General features: G+C 31.4%; 1 protein-coding gene across 1 annotated transcript; it reads right to left on the reverse strand.

The window, feature by feature from the left end:
• Positions 1-7,951: 7,951 nt before the first annotated feature.
• Positions 7,952-22,773, reverse strand: LOC111616769 (homeobox protein BarH-like 1b). Its single transcript, XM_023358138.1, has 3 exons — positions 22,509-22,773; positions 14,790-15,151; positions 7,952-8,425 (listed from the first exon to the last, which is right to left on the reverse strand). The coding sequence occupies exons 1-3, from the start codon at positions 22,771-22,773 to the stop codon at positions 8,249-8,251; spliced, it is 804 nt and encodes a 267-aa protein (XP_023213906.1). The 3' UTR covers positions 7,952-8,248.
• Positions 22,774-26,052: the final 3,279 nt, after the last annotated feature.

Consider the following 26,052-nt stretch of genomic DNA (forward strand, 5'->3'; position numbering starts at 1 on the left):
CTTAAAATGCGTTATAAGCTCTATCAGCCTTAGAAATACCGAATATAATACGATTGACGTGAGATTCGATTTAATTGTTCCGATTTTCGAAATTATAATAGGATTTCGAAAGATTTTGTATAGAAAATGAATTAGTCTTGCGATGTTGATCAGATAGCGAAATTTAATTATAAATTCATTTGTTTTGATATTTAATTATGACGAATTTTAAGTCATTGCGTTGAAATATCGAAGTCCAAGAATGAATCAATATGGCATTAATAAAAATGGCGGCCTGATGACCGAGGGGATTAAGGTTTAAGGTGTTAGCTTACAGCTCTGGGGTATCTGACAGCCGGATGGCCGAGCGGTCAAGGTAGCAGCCTACCGTTCTGGGGGACCCGGGATCGAATTTGGACGTGTCAAGGAAGGAATCCCCAGGAATTTTTCGGGGGATGGTCCTTCAGATATGTCGGGCCCCGTCCCTCACCACCCGGTCGCCCCATTGTGGGCCGAACCGTACCCGTAATGGGCCTTCTATAAGAGGTCCTCTTAGTGCCCACAGGGCGGAAAGAGTGGAAAAAAAGCTCTGTGGTATCCGGTCGAAGGTAAGCCTTTTCAGGGTATGCTCATACGTTAATACAATGTTTTTTAGTACTTCCCGTAATTTACCAATGTAGAATTATTGTGATTTTAGTAATACACGTAAGAAGCGTTATGGTAGTACTAAGCAGTGGTGAATACAAGGGAAGGACTAGAGGCTTAAGAGAGCCTCTAGAGGCCTACCCATTAATTAACACAATGTATTTGAAGTTCAAAACACTGTTTTTAAAAACGTTTACGATGACAAATATGGTTTTATCTGATCATCCATAATACAATCGTGCGCGTTTTAATAAAAGGTACTGTACTTACTAATAATCCAAATATTTTTCATTTTTGAGTTAGCCCCATTGGGTACTTCTGGATACGTCACTGCCGCTCGAAAGTACATTTCATGGTATTCTTAAATGTTATTGTAGCTCTTGAAAACCATTGCATTAATTCTTTCCTAGTATTCTGGTCTCAATTGTATCCGTTATGGCAAAATGGTTCTAGTGGCATAGATGAGTAAAGACGTACTAACTCTTATTATTATTGAAAAATTACGAGAATCTACTGAATTTGAATTTAATATCCATCATTCCCATGGATACCACTTGATCATCAGGACAAGTAACAATCTTTGATGTACCGGTATGAAAATGTACAGACTGATGTTAATGGTTTTTGAATAGAGGGGAGTGTCTTATAATTCTTAGCGTCGCCATTACACTTACGTATAAACCTATTACTAAAAGTACGCAATCAAACTTCATTATCAATGTAACTACGTTGATAAAGTTGGGTGTCACTACTAGAAAAAAAGATTGAAAAAACCCTGCAAGTAGTAACAACGTTTTCCGTGTCATTAATAAGTAAACTAATGACAGTCCATTTTGTAAAGTTTGGCCATACGTTTAATTTTAATGCGAAATTTGACCTTTAATATCTCCAAGACCAATAAATCGATTTGGATGAAATTTAAAAAGTTAGTGTCCATGGTGAGTATTATGGACGTCTTAAATTTTTAATAAATTCGTTGGATTATTTTGGATTTACGATCATTTTGTCGCGATTTACAATGTGTGAGAGTGAAACACCACAATCCATGAGTTTGTACATGTTTAATGGCTTGTTCGATAGCTGCTCGCCGCCTATTTGTCCCTTTGAAGGTTTTTAAAAATATCGAACATTGATGATGATAAAGACATTTTTTAAAATTTCGGCATATTGGTCAATCAGATATCACATGCCACTGCAGGCTATGGCGTGACTCACATGAAAATACAATTATAACGCGATCTCACTGGACAGATAATTCTTACATGATTTTCCCGTCTAGCGATTACTTTTGATTTAAAACAAGCAAGCCTAGGCCCGGATTTACGAAAGTGACCGATGATGTCGGTAGGTAAACTTTCGTCAAAAAAATTCGGATGCCAACCTTAGGGCGTTTGCCCAGCTCTGCCCAAGAAAACAAAAAAAACCCGACAAACAGATTCCCACGTCTAACAATTTCGTTAAACGGTCGCAACTGTGTATTATAAAAAAATTTTCTTACAACCAACTAAAAACTAACTTATAACTATAGAGATGAAATGGAAAATTAAAATATACAAAAGAAAGGGGTACCCGTACTTGGTTGATTCCTTTTTTACGGAGATGATTACTTTCGATGATTCTCAGTGAAATTTCCTTGTTCGTCCTTTCGGGGAAGTTAACGTATCCTTTTATCGGGGATCGAAGGAGACTGTCTTCATCAACGATTAATTGAAGCCTCGGGATTCTTGTCGCACGAAGTCTTCAAGAAACTTTTATGTCCCTTGCTATGGTCAGGATCGACCTCTCCTCTCCTTCCCAGTCCGAAAACAGTTAACTCTCTCCTTTAGGCCCTTAGGCATTTTCTCTCTCCACGGGATAGTTCAGAACGTCAATCATCAATCAAGTGAAGTAGAACTGAGGACAAGAGAAGATTCCAGAATCGAAGACAGAAGCTACAAATTAGAATATTCTAACTTAAAATTATGGCGTACAGCCACATGAGCATCTACCTCGTGCGGATAAATACTGACATGTCTAAGAAAATATTCGAACAGCGTGTTCTTGCAATTACATCTATTGAACAAAGAAGTTCAGTTTATATTTTTGATTCTACCACACAATTACAGGATAATGCATTGTAATTAACCACAGGAATAACCCGAAAAAGACGCATTCTACGAAGAAATTCATTGAAAAAATGGAAGAAAAACGTTAAAACATCATTAGGAAACTATCGTTATTTGGTGGAACCATTCTTTTATTTCAAATAATACAAAAACTTATGCAAAAACATTATCAATGGTCACATAATTTTCGTGGAAATGTGAACGGGCAAAACTTTCTGGAGTTTGAGATGAACTACCAGTTTTGCTTGAAGATGTTTATCTTGATACAAGGCAAAGAATGTGGATTTAGTTAGATGGAGTTCAAATATTCCACAAATAAAAATCAAGCCCAGCAATATTGGTCCACGTTGTCCAATTACTTCCGTTAAACAGACATTATAGTTAAGGGGCAAAAGGGGCCCGTTATCGTCTTTGTGAGGCCTGGGCTGGGATGAAAAACATTCTTTTAACCATATATCCAAACAAAAATGAATCTTGATCTTTGCGATTAATTAAAATTAAGAAAACTAAATTATAAAGGGAAAGGAAATAAATAAAATTATTTTAATATTAAAACTACGCGGTTAAAAACGAAAAAAATAGTAAATTAAATCTTTATGAGACAAGACGAACAAAAAAGAAAATGTTAGTTAAGGTACTGTACATACAAGGTTCGTTCAACACCGAAGGAAAGACGGTGTCGAATTGTATTCGTAAACAATTGTCTTCTCGGGAACCGATCTGGTACAATTTCATCTGGTAACGGAGAAAGGGGATTAATAACCAATAATGTAAAGATTTGCGAACTACGAGATATTTAAACCCAGGCCACAAGGACGCTCCGTTCTTTTCCATGGCGTTCCTCGCTGGGGTGTTTCCGCAAGGTTTCATTTTTGTCCTTTACCGATGTATCCTCCGAAAGTTAGACCTTCGTTGAGAGAAATTTCGGAAATTCCGATCTGCATTCACCGGACATCGTTTCCTGTTCGAGAACTGGTCTTAGAATGCAACATCCGGTCAATGATAAGAAACCATCCTCGTTGCTGGACTTTCCTCTTCTTGTTTCCAAGACTACGCTCTGAAATCTACAAGGACTTCAATCCTTCGTGACAATAGTTCTTTTATTGTAAGTTAATTGTCTTATAAACAGGTTGTGTTGTTTGTAAACAAAGTATCGATCTCTGACTCAACCGCTCCAATCGTTACCGCTTCGGCATCCAGACGGCAAAAGAGATGATGACGATATATCTCTTATAATCGTTATTTCTTTTTGAAACTTCTTTCCCCCGGCAGCCTCGCACTTTTGCCATCTCACTCGTCTCCGTAAATATAAAAGGCGCACTTAATTTTGTTTATTATTGGTGTGTATAATTTGCAACGAGTCTGCTACTGTAAATGCAAAATGGGAATCGTGTATTATCGTTGTTGTGTGGGACAAGGCGATGCAACGCGAAGGCGATCTGCCAAGGGAAGTCTTTTATGAAAAATTGACCCTATTTAGGTGTTTCAAACGTAAACACCCGGAAAACTCCACGTGGCCAGCCCGATGGTGCTGCACGAACCCGCGACTATCGGGGTTCAATATTTTATCCTCTCGGCCACCGGGACAGTCCATCATTAAAAATTTCTGGGATGGTTTACCCGGACTCGACCTCCGGACCCCAAAGCGGTAGACCGACGCCTTAACTGTCTCGACCATCCAAATTAGGGTTTGGCTAGATTCACAATGGAGGCACCGGGTAGGACGAAGCATGTTGGGAAACCTCAGGTCTTAACGTAGACCAATGCTTCTCAAACTTTTTTGGATTACCGCCCTCTTCCGTTTTGTATACAGTAGGTTCCTCCTGTGTACACAGAACAGGGAGCGTTACTATAGTGTACACAATATAAATTTTATATTGTGCACACTAGTAACTTCTCAAAGTGGGCGATATCGCCCCTGGGGCCAAGCACTGAGGTAGACTTTCCAAAATGTCAGGCTGACAGCTTCCACCAACTTGTTATTAAGGTTAATCATATTCGTTTTGTAAACCGCGCTTAAGTTAAGCGTCATCTGTTCATTTTTTATGTCCGGTCATTGAAAGACCGCTCTGGATCGAGTGTCAGTTGTATATACAAAAAGTAAATTGTTTACAAACTGAGTGTTTGTCTATTGTCTGATAAATGTATATTTTTATTTCGTCAATTGTTCACGATAGCAGATGTCTTTTGTGTAAGATTCAAGTCGGATGTAAGCTAATAAATGTTCTTGTTAATCTTATCTTTTGATTTGTTCACGTTTACTAGAAATCGCCACACTTGTCCATCCAGTCATCAAACCGATGGAGTTTTTAAATTATTTATATTTTACAAATGTTTTCCCACGATATTATTTTGACAAAATTGGTATTCCGATATCTTTCTAGATATTCTAATTTTATAATTACATCGTAGGCCTATATAAATTTCTTTCCCAAAACGCGAAAAATCACGCGTTATTTTAAGTAAATAGCATTAATATTAACATTAATAAAAAAAAATTAATTCGTTTGACATGAATATTTAATTAATTTTGTTATCCATTCTCACATTTTCTCCATTGCAGCAATGTATTTTTTAATTATTGTCTTCATAAATTGTTTTTATAGTCGTTAAATCTCCATTTCCTCCAAGATTAATTATATAATTAATCTACAGTAATATTTTAAACTGATTTTAAGAATAAAAGTAATTATTGCATTATCTGTATGTTTAGCCGTTTTCGTTCTGTCAGCACTGACTTTTTTACATACCTATTATGGATTCGGCCATCAGAAAGAAAGGGAAATTGGAGCTATATCTCTGAGGCCCAGGCTTGTATAGGACCAGATCAGAAAATTATATTTATATCTGAAGTCTAGAATATAAATTTATGTAATTTCAGGAAAATAGAGCGTCACGCCAGAAGGTATAAAGAAGCCTGACAGGCCCTAGTCCCAGGGTTCGTGATCTCTCTCAGTAGCCTGGACCCCCAGGAGAGCAGTTAATGTTGAGAGGCTGGACCCGGTACATAAATTAAACCAGAATATATGATATTTTTGATATTTAATCACATAACGAATGAATTAATACTTAGTGTGAGCTTTATTATTAGCAAATCATCATAGCATCACTTAATATTCCTTTATATAAAATTAATTTACAGTATAATCTTTCAATTAGTTGAGTAAAATAAATTGTAAAATATAATATAGATGAATAATATGTTGTTCTATAATTTATAAAAAAAAAACAAAATTTAAGTCAAATAAAATTTTATTAAAATAATTTAAATTTGTTACTTTTAATCTATATTTTTATATTAAAATAGACTTGTTTTCCGACGTTACACGATATTAAAATAATTCTAAATTAAATCTACAGAAGGATTTATGTTATTTGTGAATAATAGTAAATTCTATTATATATATATACAGTATATAAATATCTATCTTATTGTGTTATCACTTAAATTTGAACCTTTTCTGCCCTACAGACATTAAGATTTCCATCCCTATTATAAATTCGTCAGGCCCACAATGGAAACGTTGGGTGGTAAGGAATGCGACCGACATATCCTCATCAACTCAGGCTTTAATTTAGACCTTCGTGGGCCCTAAGCAAAATAATATTTACGGGCCCCTTTACAAATTTTGTATTACTACAAATATAAATAAAATTGTGATATTTAAAATTAAAGTATTTTTATTTTTACATTTGAATATCTTACTTACATTGTAATTTTGGTGCTACAATAAAATTATGAAGCAATAAACATTATATTTTTCTCAACAAACACTGCTTTATTCTGAACTTCACCGAACAGATCTAATTCGCATATATAAACATTATCTAATTCTCAGTGATGTTGTNTAGTAGGACTTCTAAACTGTTATTGACAAAAGGAAAGAAACTCTTATTTAAATAGGAAATAATGTGAATAGTATGGTGAAAGAAATATAAATCTATACACAACAAACAAGAACGAAAAACTTTCTATAAGCATAAATTCGAATTAATTTATTCGAGAGAAGTTATAATAAATATTGAAGAATTCATGACGCTACTGAGACAATTTTTACTCTGTTTTTTTAGAGAAAAGGTTCCTCTATAGATTGAGATAAATGGTATCTCCATAGAAGAGTCTTTTCTTTCTTTTATCAATAGAAGTTTATAACTTTTTTATTCAAGTTTTAGATAGGAAATAATCTGAACAGTTCATCGGAGACAAAATCATGATACACATGTCCATGTCTAGTAAGTGGCAAATCTTTATCCATTCGAAATTTTTGTTCGAATCAAGATATATAAATTGTGTCATTTATTCGTCCAGAAAGGCTTTTAAAATGCTTTAAAAAGGATTCCGAATACAAAATGGAGGTATTGTCGTTTTAAACGAAAAATTATTCTTCTATTAGCTAAAAAATTTAATTCTTTTTAGGTAATTTCTCGATAAGCTAGCCGAGTTAACTCTTTGAGAAAAAAAAAGATTTATTAAGGGAGAAAATTCTTCGTACGATCAAAAAATCACCATCAGAATTTGCTAGCAACATCTATTAGAGATATATCCGACGAGGGAAGCGTTCTAGTATAAGCAAGATAAACCCGAGCTATTTTTATTTGAAGGATAGGAACGTCAATGCTAAAGTGGAAATCAATCGACCAGAAATTCACCAAAGCGAAAATTCACTTGTCACTCAGTGTGCCTTCCTTAATAAACAGCAATTCATAAAATATATACAGTGACAAGATTTCAGGAAGGAGGTGGGCAACTTCAAATGTTCCCACGGTTATCGAGGTAATGGCTTGTTTTGTTGGGAATAAGTTTTATAATTCGGATGTTGATTTTTTTCTTTGATTTAATAATACAAATCAATTGGTTGCTGTATATTAAAACGCGTGTATGGAAGAATTCGATTAAACCATTTATCCCGACATTAACGCGCGCGAATCAAACATTTCGCTTCATTTAGCAATTTTATTGTTTGTCTCTCCTCTACGAAGGAATCTGGAATTAACGACGTCGAAAATCGACCGCCATTTTTTCCTTTTCGGTCACCAGAACATTATCGACTTTGCTGTCATCCGGAGGATTCCCTCTCGAATCCGAAACGAATCGATTTGCAGAACCATCGGTTCAGTGGTCGGAGTCAATGGTTTAGATGGAGAACGGTTGACACGATTGATAAAACACTCCGCTGCTGAAAAAAACCATCAGTCTAGCCGGATAGAGAAGTATTTAACGAGCCGAAACGTCCTCCTACAGCGTGCATCGACGCGAATCGTAATTCTACAATGGGTAATTGGCAGTATAAAACAGGAAGACGTCGAGGACAATAACACGAAATTTATTTAAGAAAATCGACAAACATCGACAGAATCTCTGAATGTGTTGGACACGTTTTCGAATCAATTGGTTGTGATTGGAGAGGAACAAATCCGAGATGAGCGAAAGAGGAACTTGGCAATCACAGCCAACCATTCCGTATCTGGTCTAACCTGCGAGGTTATGAAAAAGTAGGATGATCTTCTATAGGAACCGTTTAGTAGAGATCTCTCACGTCGGACGAGGCGTAGGGAGAGAAAGGCGAGTGACACTTCTTATCACCCATGGAAGGTACGCTCTTCCCTTGCGATTCGTTCAACGATGGAATCGAGTTCTTCTTTGGTCGCCCTTTCGGTTTTGTAGGAGGAACCGTGCATCCGCCTTGCATTACCTGCTTGAATAAATGCATAAATCATACACATTTTACCATATAAATTCTTACATTTATAAATTTTCAAATACGGACGGTATTTTTTTTTTCAATAAACTACGCTAAACGATTAAATATCGAGCCAAATTATTTGGCTCGATATTTATTTCAGTCAAATGTTTAATTAAAGCCGATTAAATATTTCTCGAAAAAGATCATATAAAATAGTAATTTTAACCACATCTTATTAATAAAAAAGTAAATTTTTAGAGTAATTTACTATAAAAATCAAAGATAATTCTAATTCTTCCATCAAAATTCCAAGTGTTTTTTTATGGATGAGATCTTGCTTAAAGGAAACACTCGATTGAAAATTGAATTTTCTCAGGAGAATAAGTTCCATTAAGAACTTTACACAAATAATCGACTTCTTTAAAAGCATCATATTACACCCTTTAAACAATCAAAAAATACGCATCTGCACTTTATTTAGAAAAAGATGCCATCCCAAAACATGATTAAGTATAGATTAACAGTCTTTTGACTTTCTTTTAAGAAAAAAAATACATCAAATGAAGATTCTTTAATAATAATAATAAAAAAAAAGATTTAATTTGACATTACTTAATGAATTTCTAAGTATTACAGCCTTTTCGTTCCATTAACTTTATTTTTTATTTTTTCAAAAAATTAAATAAACTTTGAGTAGAAATGTTATCTGTAGGCCTATATATATTCTAAATTGACACTTCTACTATTTTAATATGTTATCTTTTTTATTTCAAATATCAAATTCAAATTATTTGCTTCGAGTATTCGTTTAGAATTAGCATTTTATATATAGTGGGTGGCATAAAAATCAGTTAAGAGGGGAAGGATAGCATCTCTTTCTTCTCTAACATCAAGATGCTATATAATTACATAGAATTACATAGAATTAAATGTTTTAGTAAGGAAATTATTATTCAAATAATTCACATTTTAGAAAAAAAAAAATATAAAAAATGTAATTGCTTTTAGAACAATTTATCTGGTAAAATACTTCTATACAACTCTGCATATATTTTATGTTGTAGATTGAAAATGTTCGGTTGAATTTATAATTATGGGAATTATAAATTGTTACTTTTTTATATAAATATATTATTTAAATATTAGGTACAGAAAGAAATAAGTTGCGGTTCGTTTAAGATGTTTTTCAAATGTCTACGGTCGAGTAAGTTCTATCATTTTTCCCATCACATTAGTATAGATTCTCACGAAAGACGAGAAAAATTGATGGTAGAGTTCACTAGGCTGTTGAAAATTACTAAATTAGCTTCTTGTTTGTAACATTTGAACCTAAAAAATTCATTGAACAATATAATTAATACAAATGATTGATTTCGTAGATGTCGAGGAGCAAAGTTTTATCGTATCGATTTAAATTTATTTAGTAGAGTATATAGAAGAGAAGGAAAATAATAAATTTCCAATTGCTGAATAAACAAATATAGAATATAAAATGTCACATTAACACAGACAAAAATAAAATTTTCTGTTTAAAAATAGAGTTTTACTTTAGCAAAATCAGAATTAATGCATTATTGTTTTGTCAGAATGAACAGTACACGATTATGTCAATTCGACGTCATTTCATACTTTCCCATTACAAAAAAATGGTATAGGAATAGGCCAAATAGATGCAACTATTAAGGCAAAATAAATGTATTTATTTCGGGTATTTTCGTAAATAAAACACCCCCAAAAAGTATGTTAATGGGCTCATTCTTAGATGCTAGGCCATACTTAAGAAGGCACAAATTTTCATATTCATCAACTGTTATATTTTAATGGTATTTTGTTTTTGCTCTATCAGGATCCTCAAAAAAAGTAGTGGACCACGCGAACCTCCTTGACAACGAAAGATCCCGACTTGCAACCACATTGATTGGAGTTGATGAGTTGAAGAATCCGGAGAATGGAAGTTGAAGATGAAGGCGAAAAACACAAGAATGGTATCAAGGTATTGAAGGCGATGAAGAAACTGACGAATATTATGATTTTTTTTATGACGAAAGATATAATTTTTATTAAAAATATGTCCTAAAGATAAAATTCTGTAAAAAGTGAGTCAAGATATATATAATACATTACTTAAATGATAGAAAATAAAATAAACTTTCGGAATAGGCGAAAACTTCAATTAAAATATTAAAAAGGGAATCGTATATTTTCTTTCAAATAAGTAGATATTATAGGTATTATCATGAGACCTTTTGACCTTTAATTAACCCTGCCTTTGAAGATCAGGATTAAAGACCATATAGAAAGTGACAAAATAAAAAATGGCGTGAACATTTCATTAGAATGAAGTTTACGGACGATGCAACGGATGACGACTCTTTCAGTAAGAGCCGTTAGCTGTTAACTTCTATTGAAAAAATTCAGAAAATTCAAAATGATTCTTACTTCTGATACCAGCGCTAAATTTTGCGTCAAATTTAATTTCGGAATAGATGCGATTATCATGATATAATGACGTTTACATATTTCCTGCATTATTATCCAGTTAAAAATACACGTGTAATATTTTATTTGGAAGCAAATAAAATAGCTAAGTTTTCTTCGGTTAGAATCACTTTGATACTTGAATTCAAGTAACATTGGTATAAATGATTCTTTTCCTTGCAAAAATAGTTCAAAATACCAATATGCAATTGATTTTAAGAAGTTAAATTAGAATAAGTACAGTGAACAATCCTTAAATGTCTACCACTAGAACAAATACTTGTAAATAAATAAATAAAATAATAAAATAAAATTAGTTTCTTCTTATTATTTTTATCTATTACAATAAGAATAATTAATGAATTTATTAAATATAATAATATAACTAAAATTATATAACTTTAATTAATATAAAACCGTAATAATGAAATAGTTTTATTTTCATAAGCTTATATTTTATTTAAAACTTTGATTCCTTTAACGTTTAAATTATGCATTATTTTACGGTAAAACCTGTGAAATCTGGAATTGACACTGTAAACTTTCCGGCTTAAGCGAGTTTTCATCTTAGACAGGCTTGAACGTGAAAACGGTCATTACTTTAAAATGAGAGCTTAATATAAGTTTCAATCTAGACTTAACTTCGCTACATTCAATGTAATGACTTATAAATGGCACAATGTATAAAATGTTCATTCGTATTATTTTTACTCTTTCCGCTCTTGGCTATTAAGAGGGCCTTTTTTCTAGGATATATCATGGGTTCGGCATGACCGACTTATGCTGCCGGGTGGTGAGAAATAGATTTCGACGTATTCGGGACAGACCATCCCGAAAAATTTCCGGAGTTTTTTAACCCGTCAGAAATCAATCTCTCCTCAAGAGCCGTAGGATGATGACTTAATTAACCACTTCAATCTGTACTCATATAATATATATATATATATACAGTACTCATATAAGAAAGCGCGTAGTAATTAGGCTACTCTGTAGAAGTGTTTTCGCCTGTCAGTCAGTTTAATTGGAATGATTTCTGCTGTAGCTTTTTCGTGACCTTTCTTCTACGTATTTTATCAATTTTAACAGAAACAACTCGTCCAGTCATATAGCATCTCGGTCAAAGAAATTAATAGGTTGTATATAATACTGTTTGCTAACGGATAAACAAAACGTTTCTCCAGAAACAGTGTAAACCGGAGATGATGAAATATAAAGCTATATTTTATGTCATGATTATATACTGTTAGCCTCACGAAAATACACCTTAGCTACCTGTAAACTAGGTTACTGTAATGAAAAATAAAGTATTCTTTACGGCCTCTCCCAGTGCGGATCTGCGAGGGCGATTATTACGGCTCTGGTGTCAAATGCTTCGCAATCTTCCCGTTATTTTAAAACGAAAATGTAGTTATGCCACGGGAAAACGAATGTATATAATACAGCATAAATGCGGACTTCAAGTTGAAAATTTTTCTATCAAACTGTATTAATTAACTAATGCGAATTAATAATAGTGGTATAACATATAAGTTTCTAGCTTTCCGTTCACGTTTTATATATTCTGTCAAGACATTTTGTGAGAAAAATTTGACGATAATTTCCAAATAATAGCAATTTTCCGGTTTTTCACTAGTTACCCTTTTAATCAAGTTCCATCTCTAGAGGATTTAACTATATAAAACGATTAAAGAAATAACGTTATGAATTAAAGCTTGGTGCTGTTAAGAAAACAGCTTTGCATTTATTATAAACTTTTAAATAAACTATAAAAATTTGAAACTTTCTAATAAAAGGAAGTTAAATTTAAAATGTATTCAAATAATTTAATAATTAATAAGATCAAAACAGTTAAGAGCATCCTATTATATCACGTCTTCTTAAAAGAGGACCATAAAGTCATTTGGATCTGGCCTCAAATTTGCAAAGGCCTTAAGAACATTTATTACAAATTATTCATTTCATTGCATTCATTGTATTAAGAAACAGCTTTACCCATCTCGACATCTGAAATGACCTATCAGTGTTGCTATTCAATCTAATGTTACGATTCCAGTTTACAAATATTTTAATTATAAATTAAATTGGTAACCTAATTATATAGTTAGAATTTCGGCCTATTAGATATGGAGAAATATCTGAAAGGCCTCGATTACTGTAGCTCTTCCTATTCAATCTAATTACATTGCAATTTTCTAATTTCCTTCCTTTCTTCTTCTAAAAAAAAACATTTTCACTAATGTTATACGCATTAAATTTTTCATATAAATTTAAAACATTTCACGTTATAACATTTTAAAATTTGCTATCAGTAAAGATAAGATTTTGCCTACCATGTTCTCTTTTTTTCCCCTAGATTTTAAAGATTTGGCACGATAACTTTTATCTCGGTAATTTTCGTCACATATTTTAAAGAAATTTATATTATTATTCAACTTTATTCCACGCCAAGAAAGACATTTTTTTTATGGTAAAATTCATACAAATATAGATGTAAAATCAATCAAGTTATTGAATATGCAATACATAGTTCATTACCATTTTCAAAATGGCATCCGGCACCAATTTCGCGTTACGTTTTCTAATCGATTTCGGACTGAAGTTTAGATTTGCTTTTTGTTCTTTTTTTTTTTTGATTAAACACAAATTAAAGATTTTGATGACGGATTTAAATAACGTTAAATCGGTATTATAATCAATCAAAATGGATAATTATCATTAGTATTATTAATAATCGGAATCAATCGAGTCGTTCGTATCGACCATATATCCATTAGATTCTTGATTAATGATGCTAAACAATCATTTAAAAAACTTAAAATTCATCGAATGAAATGAGACTTAATGGAAGCATTGATGCATTTATTATAGTCTAAGTTTTCGTTAAAAGAATAGATAGAAAACTTCATGAGCTTCAAATAATGGTAAGTTTTATGGTATTAAATCGAATATAGTACAATTCATGTTTTCATTTAATGGATTTATCATTTAATAATTACATAACTACCAATTTAAGTTTGATCTACAAGCCGAATTATGATTCAATTCATACATCAATGGTAATTAATTTATTCTCTCCAGAGATCCAAAGATGCGGTCTTGAAGTGCCACACGGAAAATTTTAAAAATTGATTTTTTACTGAATAAAATACAATTTAGGGATGGTAGGAAGGTATAAACAAGAGTAAGAATTCCTGGATTACATATCATGAAGTAATTTCAAAAAGCAGTAAATATTAGGATAGTTACTATGCGCGCTCAATGCTGCTGAATTGATATTTAATTAAGCCACGATTAATTAACCGAAAATAGATTAAATTTCTAAATTAATTATAGATTTTTGGATAAGTGAACGGCACCTAATTCATTATTTTTTTAGTTTTTTGACAATGTCTGTATGTGTTATCTAAGAATTTAAAAAAAATTCATCAAAAATTAACGATTAATTTACATTTTTATATTTTGGGAGGACTAAAATTAAATATAATTTAAAAGCACTGTGTTGTAACTAAAGAAATTAGCATAGACTTAATTATAATTGATTAATTAACACAAAGTTTACTCGCTCTTTATTGGATTTTTTTCAATGATAACGATGCTAAATCGTTCATCGTGCTTAATGAAAATTTAAAAAAAATGAATGCAATTCAATGAATAAAATGAACATTAAAAATTGCGTCACAAGGACAGGGTGCAGGCTTACAGATCTGCAAATTGGAAATATTACACGAGTCTAAATTAGACCTGGGAAATAATTCAACTTGGTTATTTCTTCCCAACCCATTCCGTTCTTTTTCACTTAAAGACAGATTTGAAACTATTATAGTAAATACAAATTTAAGGAAATTCAGTTCAACATTCCACAAACGAAGTAAAAATTCTAACGATGAATTAAACTCACCTGTTTCTTCCATTTCATTCTACGATTCTGATACCAAGTCTTGACTTGAAGTTGAGTCAGGCCTAGAGCTCGGGCCAATTCGGCTCTGTCGGGTGTCGAAAGATATTTTTGACAATCAAATCTTCGTTCCAATCCCATTAATTGCAATTCAGTGAAAACGGTACGATTCCTTCGCACCTTTCTTGTAGCCGAGTTCAATTTTTCAGTTTTCTGTTGGTTCTCTTGAGGTTCGGGTATAGAAGAAGTTTGAGGAACGAAAGCTTGAACTGTTGTAGGATTCCAAGTGACGCCAACTTGAGGAAGGACTTGAGGAGGAGATGCGCTAGTTGCGGATAATAGAGGATAAGATAGTTCGGGAAGTGCTGAAATGTTCAAAAAAGATATGTTTATGTATTAAAAAAGTCGATAAAATAATACTCGATAGGAAAAATCTTAACGAAAATAAAAGTATCATCGGTGTTTTCTGGAGGCGAAAAAATATTGAGAATATGATCTTTAAAATGCAGCAACATCAAATTGATTGAAAAGAATCGTTTACATGTTGTTGTCCATTAGAAAAGCAAATATGTGATGACGATCGATGTTCTTTTCCATGCAAATGGCCGCGCTCGTCACGTAAACTGAAAAAGATAAAACATCCTTCGCCGCATAATTAGGTAATAACTTACTTGCACGATATCATACCGAAAAAATCGAACTGGATTTATAATTCGAGAGATTTTTATTTTACTTTGTCACAAATCCTTATTTAAAAGATGCACACTTTCTAGTTTCAAATTACGGTACTCCACGTTATCCTTGAATCTTTAAATTACTGTAATCTCAAGAAAGTTAACGCCATTTTAATTCAAAAACTATATCTAAACTTTTATAAGCAAAAGATAATAAAACTCAATAGTTTCATATATATATTTATGCTTAAGTGACTATAACAATTAGATCTTTGAGTATATAAAATATGCCTAAACATTAGTTCCAGACAGAAATGCCAGCACTACCATTTAGCCTTGCTTTGAGCATTGTGGGGGTCCCAAAATTGTCTTTTGCATAAAGATATAAAAATAAAACAAAAGTTTGTTTTGATAAATAAAAAATAAAAGCAGATTTTATTTTATATATACATTTTTACGGCTTTCCTAGTGGAGAAAGTATATATCCGAACGGGTCGAAAAATCCCCAGGAATTTTTCGGGGGTGCTCCTTCACAGATATGTCAGCCGCTCCGTGTGGGCCTGACCGAATCCATATGGGAATGAAAAAGGGCCCTCATTAGTGCTCACAAAGTGGAAAGAGTGAAAAAAGCCATATCTTACACTTGCCAGCCTTCGCTAAACATTATTCGACTATGTACTGTATTGTGTAATGTTTTATCTCCAGAGAGATCTGTAGATTGATGAGCGTAAAGTGTAGGCTCATCAAGCAAGAAAGGTGCGAACATAATTCATAGTTTCTTACGATTTTATTTATTATATAAGCTCAATGACAGACGTTACGGTAACAAGCGAACACTAAATTATAATCTCCATTAAAAATTGATAAACAGTTATCCTGTCCGAAACGGAATTCGAACTCGCATTATGACGAATCGTCTTCACAAAACGCTGACATATTGGCTAAATTTAAAAAACAAAAAAAATTATCCAGCTTAATTCATTATATCAAATGAAACTATTTCAAAAAAATACGAAGAATTTAATTATTTTTTTACTAGCGTTTCTGAGGCTCCAGCGCATTTTAAATTGCATTTGTATATACAGTATACTATTGCATCATGCGTAGGTATTATAGAGTTTTGATAACAAAAAACATTACTATAATGAAATCCTGATATCATTTTCATTAAATTATTAAACTAACGTTGCTCTTTCACTAAAAATTCAAGATAAATAAATAAAATTTACGATTTCAAAAGGAAAGGAACGGCCTATCAACCGTGATGTCCACCATTGTTTTGATTGGCCTATTGAGAATAGGCCACAAAAATGTCAATGGAAGTGGATAAGAAATAGGGAAAGAAGTGTTGCTATTATGAAAAAATGACAAAAATTTAAATCTGATTCGAACCCGGATCCTCACGTCCGTAAAGAGAATCCTTATGGCATTACATCGGGCGAAAATTTATTCTGTAAAATATTTTTTCGCTAAGATTTTATCAAAAAACGAGTACTTTAGATACATTTTAAATAAAATCAACTTATATAAGCTAAAGATATCTCTTATAAAGTTAATTTTATTTAATATTCTACTGCTTTATTTAATCTTTACCAAAAAGAAAACTTCATAGAAAACAATTCGGTTAGTACCTACAGATTTTCATTGCCATAATTTAAACATCAAACACGTGTATGCAAAAATACTAAAACATAAAACACGTGTATCAAACACATTGTCATTATTCGTTTTATCGTGTTGCCAATTAAAATAATTTTCGTTTCCTCTTAAATATTTATTTTTTTTTAAACTAATTATTTTCGTTAATGATAAAAGGAAAACGATTCTTAAATTCAAAGAAGAAAAAAAGAAAAAAAAAAACTCATCAAAATCCAATAAAAAGATCAAAGCGAAAATTAGCAAATGAGAACGTTGATGACATAGATAATTAATTACCCTTATCTTTGTTAATTCCTGATTACTCCGATAGGTGGAGATACTCATTAAGTAACAAAAGTGGAAGATAAACATTTTTTTTTTTTTTTTTTTTTTTAAGACGAAAATTGATAATTGGCGTAAATTATCAAAGCTTAAAGTAATTTGTTAATTATCGCTAATTAATAACCTTTACTTCACGGGTAAACGCGCGTTAAGATATCACGAAAATCGACACGGATGGAAGAGGGCATACAGTGGCGATCACCTTGGAAGATAAGCGGTTTCGGGATGACAACTCGTATGTCTTTGTCACTAGAAATGTCACAAAAAGAATTTCTCTGGGTCATCTACTCTAACGATAAAAATTTTACCATAATATCTATAGAAAATGATGATTATTTGGATATTTTATTCGCACAGTTCCCCGTCAGTCATTCCCATACCAATTTTGGTATTCAAATTTTATCCAATTTCGTGTGGTGCCAATCAAATTCTCCTCCGAAATTTCACAAGAATCTATTTTATAAATATATAAATTTATTTAAATTTTTTAAAAATAATATTTTTATCACAAATTTCTTATTTATATGCAATGAAATAGTATGAAACTGACTATAATTTGAATGCCAAAAGCCAGCGTCGGAATGGCAGATGGCGAACAAAATTATTATCAATTTTATGTCTTTGTTACTCGATTTTATTCATATTTTTTTAAGCTTTAGGTTTATATTAGATAATTATATATAAAGTAAAATTAAAACTGTTAAATACAAGAAACGAATTAATCCTTCTCATAACTTAAGAAGCGTAGGCCGCCGCCATTTATTGTTTAATGTAGTATTTTTATCAAATAAATGACATATTAAATTTATAATTTTTCGTATTAATATAAAGCTTTCTGGTTTCTCTTTAAACTATGTATATATTTCTTCCGTATTGTGAAACATATATATATTATTTTATGTATTTCACGTTACAATTTGATTCGGAAGAGATTTTTTATACGAAATTTGCCGTGTACTTTTTCACTTACAGAATCTTACTCAAATATAAATTGATAGATTTTATGAAAAATTCATCATGCAACATGGAAAACGATTTTACAAAATATGCAAATAATTCATGTATTTTACATAAATAATGCAGCTTATTCTAATCGCAGCGTGCACGCTGCGATCAGAATGAACTACAAAAGGATACACGATTATAGTTAAATTTAAAAAATAAATGTTTTTAATATAGTAAAAGACAAGATCCTTGATCAAGATGAAATAAATATAAGATTCGTTTGGAAAATGCATAAACTTTTCCGACTATGTTTTCATTTTCTTAAAAAATACAATATATTCAAAAGTTAAACAAGGTAATATACTGTATAACACGTATATATATAAATTTAACGGCCTATATTACTTTATATATATAAACTTGCGAAGGATTATGTAGACTGTACAGCCTACACAGGTAATTAGAAAATCTATGGCCTACAGCATGAGTTTCGGTTGCATTCAGTTTATATTTCGTTACAGAAATGTTTATCTTATGCCATTTTTTTCTTATCCTAAAAAGTATGTATTGTCTATTTCTAAACACGTAGGCCTATATTTTAGCCTTCATTTTTAATGCGTTAATTTTATATATAAATTTCCTTACATTACAATTAGCCTATATATATATATTCTCTTGAAAATAAAATTATTATAAAATAAACAAATATCTTCAATATTACAAAGCATTTAATTAAGAAATTAAGCTTTCTTGGCTTATTTTTATGTAATTTTTAGAAAGTAAACTTGGGTTGATTTATAAAATCAAATGAAAACTTTTGTTTCCTAATTAAATGTTTAATGGAATCGTAAACGTGTTTATTTTTTTCATTATAATAACAGTAGTAGTAATTTGAATTAGGAAGTAATAAAAATTATGAGTTTTGAAAACGGTAGTGAAAGGATAAATTGTCTATATAAATCTATATTGTGAATTCTGCGTGAAGTACAGTACATTGCTTTCTTATTCTATGTTTACTTGTAAACTTACTAACGAAAAAATTCCCAGTTGTTCCACATAGGCTAATCCATGTGGGACAACTGTATGTTACATTAACGCCAAAAACGTTTAAGAGTATATAAGACTTACTTATAAAATTGTTAGTTCGGAATTTTAGTTACCTTCCACTCAAAATTACAATAATTTACTAATTTTCAACATATTTCCGTATAAACTTACCCAAAATATTCCTTATACGACTCGGAATTAGTCCTTTTTTATAATACAAGAGTAGGCCTACATAAATGACCACATCTTTATTAACTAGTTCGAATAGTACTTGATAGTAATGAATTTTCTAGGATGGGAAAAGAATAGAAAATTATTAATTTAGTGGAAGAAATGTATTTCCTTCAGGTAAACTGACTTTCGACATTGATACAAAGATTATAAGCGTACAAATCGGAGGAGGAGGATGTTCTTCCATCCCCTTCTCTCCCCAGTAGAATAGTAACGATTGCAGAAAAACAGGAATCAATTGTTCAGAAACCGATCTTCGATGTAATGATCTATGAAAATGTTCCCCGACGTCGTTGCCACTCACACTCTCTCCTACTTCCATTCTTTTTCAATTTAGGACTTTCTCGTTTCTAACACCGTAATTACGATAAAATTACAAACGTCTTTCAGAAATTCTTAAATCCTTTTTCGTTTCTACTGTATCGATGACTATATTCGAATATATTATCTTTAAAATTGTATATTCGGCTACGAGAACCATTTTATTTAGCTCTTAACGTCAATTCTCTAACGTTATTCGATATTTAAGATGCCTATTAAGAAACGAGCAATTATCAAAATGTCACATCGTCACAATTCCTGGCTGCAATTTTTAATTTTTAAATTAAATAAATTTAAAACGTAGGCTTTGACTTTAGTAGTTATCTTGCCCCTGTACATCATACTTTCCCTTTAAGAATAGAGTCATGCCGGTCATCCACCTCTGGGAGAAAAATTTTCAATTGAAATAACATAATTTCTGTTACACACCTGAAGTTCGTATATAGTTAATCGGGTCCTTCTGCCCTTAAGGTTTCCATATCTGGTCTTGTCTTTCATCTATTCAACTCCGTTCTCGAAATTAATGAAAGACGGGCGATAGTGGGAATTTATAGGTCTTGTAGTCCATTATGATTTGATTTTTTAAAATTAATTTATGTATTTATCAATTTGTTTAACAGAAATGTTAGATTTGCTGTTTCTGGAGGTTCATAATCGCCGAATAAATTTTATTTTCGTCGTGTTTGGTATTAGGTGTATTGAACTCTCTGTATTTTCTAGTTCTATAAATAATTTAATTATATAAATTTCTGAAATATGTAATAATATTTAAGACGAATTATCGTTAAATATTAGTTTATTTTCAAGATTAAAAAAATAAATGTTTCTTTGAAATGTTCTTAAAAGGAAGAGAAGAATAACTCTTATATTCTAGCTTATATGTAATTCACAAAATATATTTCCCATTTAAAAGTTTTAAGAGATAAATTTTGAAGTTTCAATTTACAAATTTACTAGATTTGCATCTAGCCAGGCCTCTTACTTATTCAATTTATATTCTGAAATTGGTCTTATAAACTAGAATAAAATAATTTTTATCCTTTTTAGTTGAGGAAAAAAGTTATATTTTTTCTATTAAAATGAAAATTCAGTTTATATTTTTAAAACATATTTTGAAACTAAACATAATTCTTGTTACATCATCACTTTAGAGTGTATTGCATCGTACTAGCGCTGAAATTTACGCTGAATTACTACAGCAAGACAAAATTAAACCTGTAGGTCTAATGAAGTCTTAGTAAATGAATTTATACTCTAGGAAAACACTGTATATTACGCATAAATGCAGGCCTTCTCTCTGGGATGTCAATAAGACTATTTGGCGCGGGTTTCACATTTATAGTAGACTCAAAAAAAATTTTTTTCTATAAATCACTCATTCCGTTGGATTTTTTTTTGTGTATTAAGAAAAAACATCTTTATTTTTGCCAAATTTTATTATTTAAATTACACTCTAAAAAATATAATTAAAGATATTTTAAATTTATTAGAGAGCATCAAAAAGATAAGTGGCTCAGGCCTCTGTTGAAAGGCTTTGAATATGAATGCTTTTCTAATGGAAATCAAATTCGTGTATTCAGTTAGATGTGAAAATTAAAGTAGGAAGATTAGAATTTAGGAAGAAATATGATATGATATAATTTTAGAAATTTTAACCATGACAACACCTTAATTAAACCCTTAATTTCTCTATAAATTCATTATTTTGAACATTTCCTATAAATGGAATGAGATATTTGGTTTGTCTCTTTTAATATTTCGCGATATTAATTAATCCTATATAAAATTCAGTATTAGAAATTCTGTCTTAATGAATCTAAACTGAAAAATTCGGATGTAATGTTACCTCGTCGACCTATTAATTTAAAAACTATCTTCACCAAATTTCAGTTTTCCATCTTTGGTAACATTTTAGTTACTAAAACCTAAAGGCCTTTAAGAATTAATGGAGTTTTAATGAAAAGAATTAATGAAGATATTTTCTATGTATTTAAAACATAATTTTATGACGTTATTCTAAAGGCAGTTGCTTTGCAAATTTGTGTATTGCGAATCTATCAAGATGGCATGAGCGAAACACTGCTTCCGTGTTTATGTAGTTTTAATACTCGAAGAGTTATTATAAATCCAGGAGATGACCTTCTAGTAAATCTAATTTACTTTATGAGTTTCTTTTACTCTTTAATTCCTATATTAAACTTACATAAAGTAAAGCTTTAGTCTTTCCGCGATCGTCTTAAACCATTCGACACGCGCAATCTTACACCTGTTTCGGATGCAAATGATCCCATATATATAGCCTATGAATTATTTTAATTTAACTTAATGTTTCGTTTGTTGTTGAAATTGCGTTGCTACGGAATAAAAGAGACACTTTCGTTTACGGGACGAAATTAAAAGCGGTATGTATATTATTGAAGGATTGCTCGGTACAGTTTGCAAGTTTCAAATAACTTAGGCCTAAGTGTATAAAATGTAAACAAAAGAAAGTAGAGAGAGTTAGAGGCTAGAAAAGTTGCCTTACCTGTATGCCAGGTGGGCGAGCAGTTGAGGCAACAGAGAGGTAGAGCGTTGGCGCAAACACTCTTCTCCAGAGGATTTCTGGAAGCGAAGAGAAATGCTTGTTCGCAAGGCCTGGAATCCCATAGATTAGTAGAGGGTATTTTATCCACTTCGATAGAAGCCGAACTAGCACTAGTGTCCGGTAATATATCTCTGATGAGGAACGACGTGCGACGTCCACTACACAATTTGTCCGGAGTGTGAATTGCATCGGATGAAGCCAACATGATGGGAGTCGCGACTAACAGACCACCGACTAGGCGCAAAGTATCTTACGAAAGAGTCTTTAAGAGCAGAGAAGAAAAAAGCAAACGCCAAATATATGTCGCACATTTACTATCAGCAGTAAATGGGAACTCCGTGGGTCTAATCAGGCATACAGGAGCTGATACCCCCTTATGGATCGTGTTGTTGGAAAAATCAATAGTCATAAGTCGGGACAAGAGGCCTTAATAACGATTAAGATTCCGATTCGGTGTAGAAAGTGAAGTGGCGAGTCGACAGCATTAAGAGCAGTTATCAACAGTTTTTGATGCTAGGGTCCGTTATTGATTAACTATCAATTCTTCATCAATGAGAATGGAGGAGCGAGCGAAGAAAAGAAAAGTGGGGAGGAAAAAAAGACATCGTCATAAACGCGTTCGACTCGGCCCGTCTCATTATGTTACTTGAATGGAATAATGTGCATTTCTGTAGTTCTTTAAAGAAAACTTCTCTTTTAAAACGGTTGGCGATCGTGTCGGAGGTTTTTGTGCTTCGGACGCCTTGTTAATGAACGTCATCATCAGGATACTGAAAAGAGCCGATGTAATGAACCGCCACCTTTCATCAACACCCATCTAGCTTGTTAAATGGCGGTGATACTGATAAGACAGGTTGGGCGATTTTTTTCGCTTATCCTCTTTGTTTGCTCGCTGGTGCAACCGACGAGAAGAAAGAACTCTCCCACTCCGAACCGAAAAAAATCAAAAGAGGCGATAAACTAGATTGAGTCGCGTAATTGAAAGTTTGTTTTTAGTCAAACTTTGTTGGTGGGACCGCAAATTACCTCCTTTCGGGACGTTTAATTGGCTCATCCCTCTTTCACACTTTCTCGAATTTCGTCCGTTACTTCTTGTTAAAGGACGTTCGAGTTTAGGAACACAACCGAAAACGTTCCTAGCACTTTCCCCAATTGAAAACTAATAAATTTATCTTTTTAATTTCATCTTCAGTTAAGGCGATCTCCTTAACTTTTCAAGATTCTATTTAATCAATCGTGACAAATAAAGAGCTTTATAAATGTTTTATAGCCTCATAAAGAAGTTTCCATTGTTGGGAATTACATAAAATTCTTTAACTTACTAAATAGTAACCAATTAAAAAGCAATTTTAACTTAGGAAACGATCAAAATCTACTTCTTTTCGTCTCCTTCGCTCATTTCTAGAGTCGTCTACTAGCATCTGTTTTCGTGTGTAGTTTCCTAGGACACCAACGACAACAAACATGGTAAGACAAAGGGATGATTTCTCCTAATTACTATCTAAATTGTTTAATTTAAAACATTTATTTATATTTAGACCGCTTTTAAACCGGTGGATTCGACTCAAGATGTAGATCAGGAGAGCCAAGGAGTACTTCCTATAAAAATCCTTCCCGATATAGGAGAATCTCATCCTTGTCCTTACTTCCGTTCTTCCAATTATATTATCAAAGTCGAATCTCTACCCAAGCAGAATATAGTATTTATCTTTATTCAACTAATATAATTTTGTTTTTATTCGATAAATTTTATATAATTATTTTTCAGGCACCGGTTCCTGTGCCCGTTCCTGTCAGGTAAATTTTAATCTCTTAATTATATAATATAATTGAAGCTTAATATAAAACTTATAATTAACAGTTATCATTATATTTTAATTCATAGAGCGAGACCCGTGAGTATTTACATATTTGGAGTCAACCATTGCATGCAACGGAAATTTATTCTATAATAGAGTTTTGTATTTCGATTTTTTCACTTAATATAGAATACTGTTATTTAGATTATTTATTTATTTAATGTAGAATTAATAAAACAACAAATGTTTCTTTAATCTTCTACATTTTCCTGAGCTAAAATCTTTAAAATTGGGTTACAATAGCTTAAAGATCAAGTAGAATATATTAAAACTCTTAATTACCTGGCTTATATTTATGATTTTTTTTTTAATTTATTATTTATTTTATAGCTGTAAAGTGATTATTAAATTAAATTTTAATAATATAAATCTTACAAATTTTTTATATAATTACAGTTTTAATGCTGAAAACATTCATATTATTCAGACTTTGATGAATCATAACCTACTTCTTTCATACTGTGAGAGATGATGAAATTTAATATTACTTCTAAAATTCATTTACTAAACATCTGTCTGCCATATTTAAATAAAATTATAGTTCATGTTACCTTTTTTTTTAATACTAGAATCTCAATTACTAGAAAACTGATCATTTATGTAGATGATAAAACCTTCATCTGTATTGAAGGTTTTATATATAAAAAAAGATTTGATAATTAGATTATGTTGATGATAAAATTGCTAAATCCTTCATCTATATGAAGGTTTTGTATCTATAGGCCTATCTCTATGGTGGATATTACTCATTTTATAATAAATTTTAAAGATTTATTTAAATAATTAAAATTTTCTTCCTTTATACAATTTTTTAAACTTTAATCATGTCTTCATTTAACCATAAAATACAAAGAATAATAGAATAAATACTGTCAAATTTTACAATTTTTGTAAGCGTTTATTTAANCAGTTTTAATGCTGAAAACATTCATATTATTCAGACTTTGATGAATCATAACCTACTTCTTTCATACTGTGAGAGATGATGAAATTTAATATTACTTCTAAAATTCATTTACTAAACATCTGTCTGCCATATTTAAATAAAATTATAGTTCATGTTACCTTTTTTTTTAATACTAGAATCTCAATTACTAGAAAACTGATCATTTATGTAGATGATAAAACCTTCATCTGTATTGAAGGTTTTATATATAAAAAAAGATTTGATAATTAGATTATGTTGATGATAAAATTGCTAAATCCTTCATCTATATGAAGGTTTTGTATCTATAGGCCTATCTCTATGGTGGATATTACTCATTTTATAATAAATTTTAAAGATTTATTTAAATAATTAAAATTTTCTTCCTTTATACAATTTTTTAAACTTTAATCATGTCTTCATTTAACCATAAAATACAAAGAATAATAGAATAAATACTGTCAAATTTTACAATTTTTGTAAGCGTTTATTTAACTTTACATTAAAACCGAATATTTTATAAATTTATACATAAAAGTTTCCGATTTAAAGCATTATATATGGATCCTGTATAGGAATTTGGAGACGAAGAAGCCGAAGAATTGCTAGATTCGTGGTTAGAAGATCTCAATCATGCTGTTGTATGGGAAACCATTTTAGATCTATCTAAAGACGTCAAACTAAAAGATTATATGGATAA

Source organism: Centruroides sculpturatus, unplaced genomic scaffold (genome assembly GCF_000671375.1).
Source record: "Centruroides sculpturatus isolate CEXI.00-Female unplaced genomic scaffold, Cexi_2.0 scaffold1643, whole genome shotgun sequence".
Taxonomy (NCBI): Eukaryota; Metazoa; Arthropoda; class Arachnida; order Scorpiones; family Buthidae; genus Centruroides; species Centruroides sculpturatus.

What these genes read in the sequence shown, in the direction of transcription:
- LOC111616769 (XM_023358138.1), bottom strand. Translation starts at nt 22,773, where the DNA reads ATGTTGGCTTCATCCGATGCAATTCACACTCCGGACAAATTGTGTAGT. An exon ending in CTCGCCCACCTGGCATACAG is followed by an intron (nt 15,152 to 22,508) that starts GTAAGGCAACTT and finishes TGAACATTTCAG; the next exon opens with CACTTCCCGAACTATCTTAT. An exon ending in GAATGAAATGGAAGAAACAG is followed by an intron (nt 8,426 to 14,789) that starts GTGAGTTTAATT and finishes CATTTATTCAAG; the next exon opens with CAGGTAATGCAAGGCGGATG.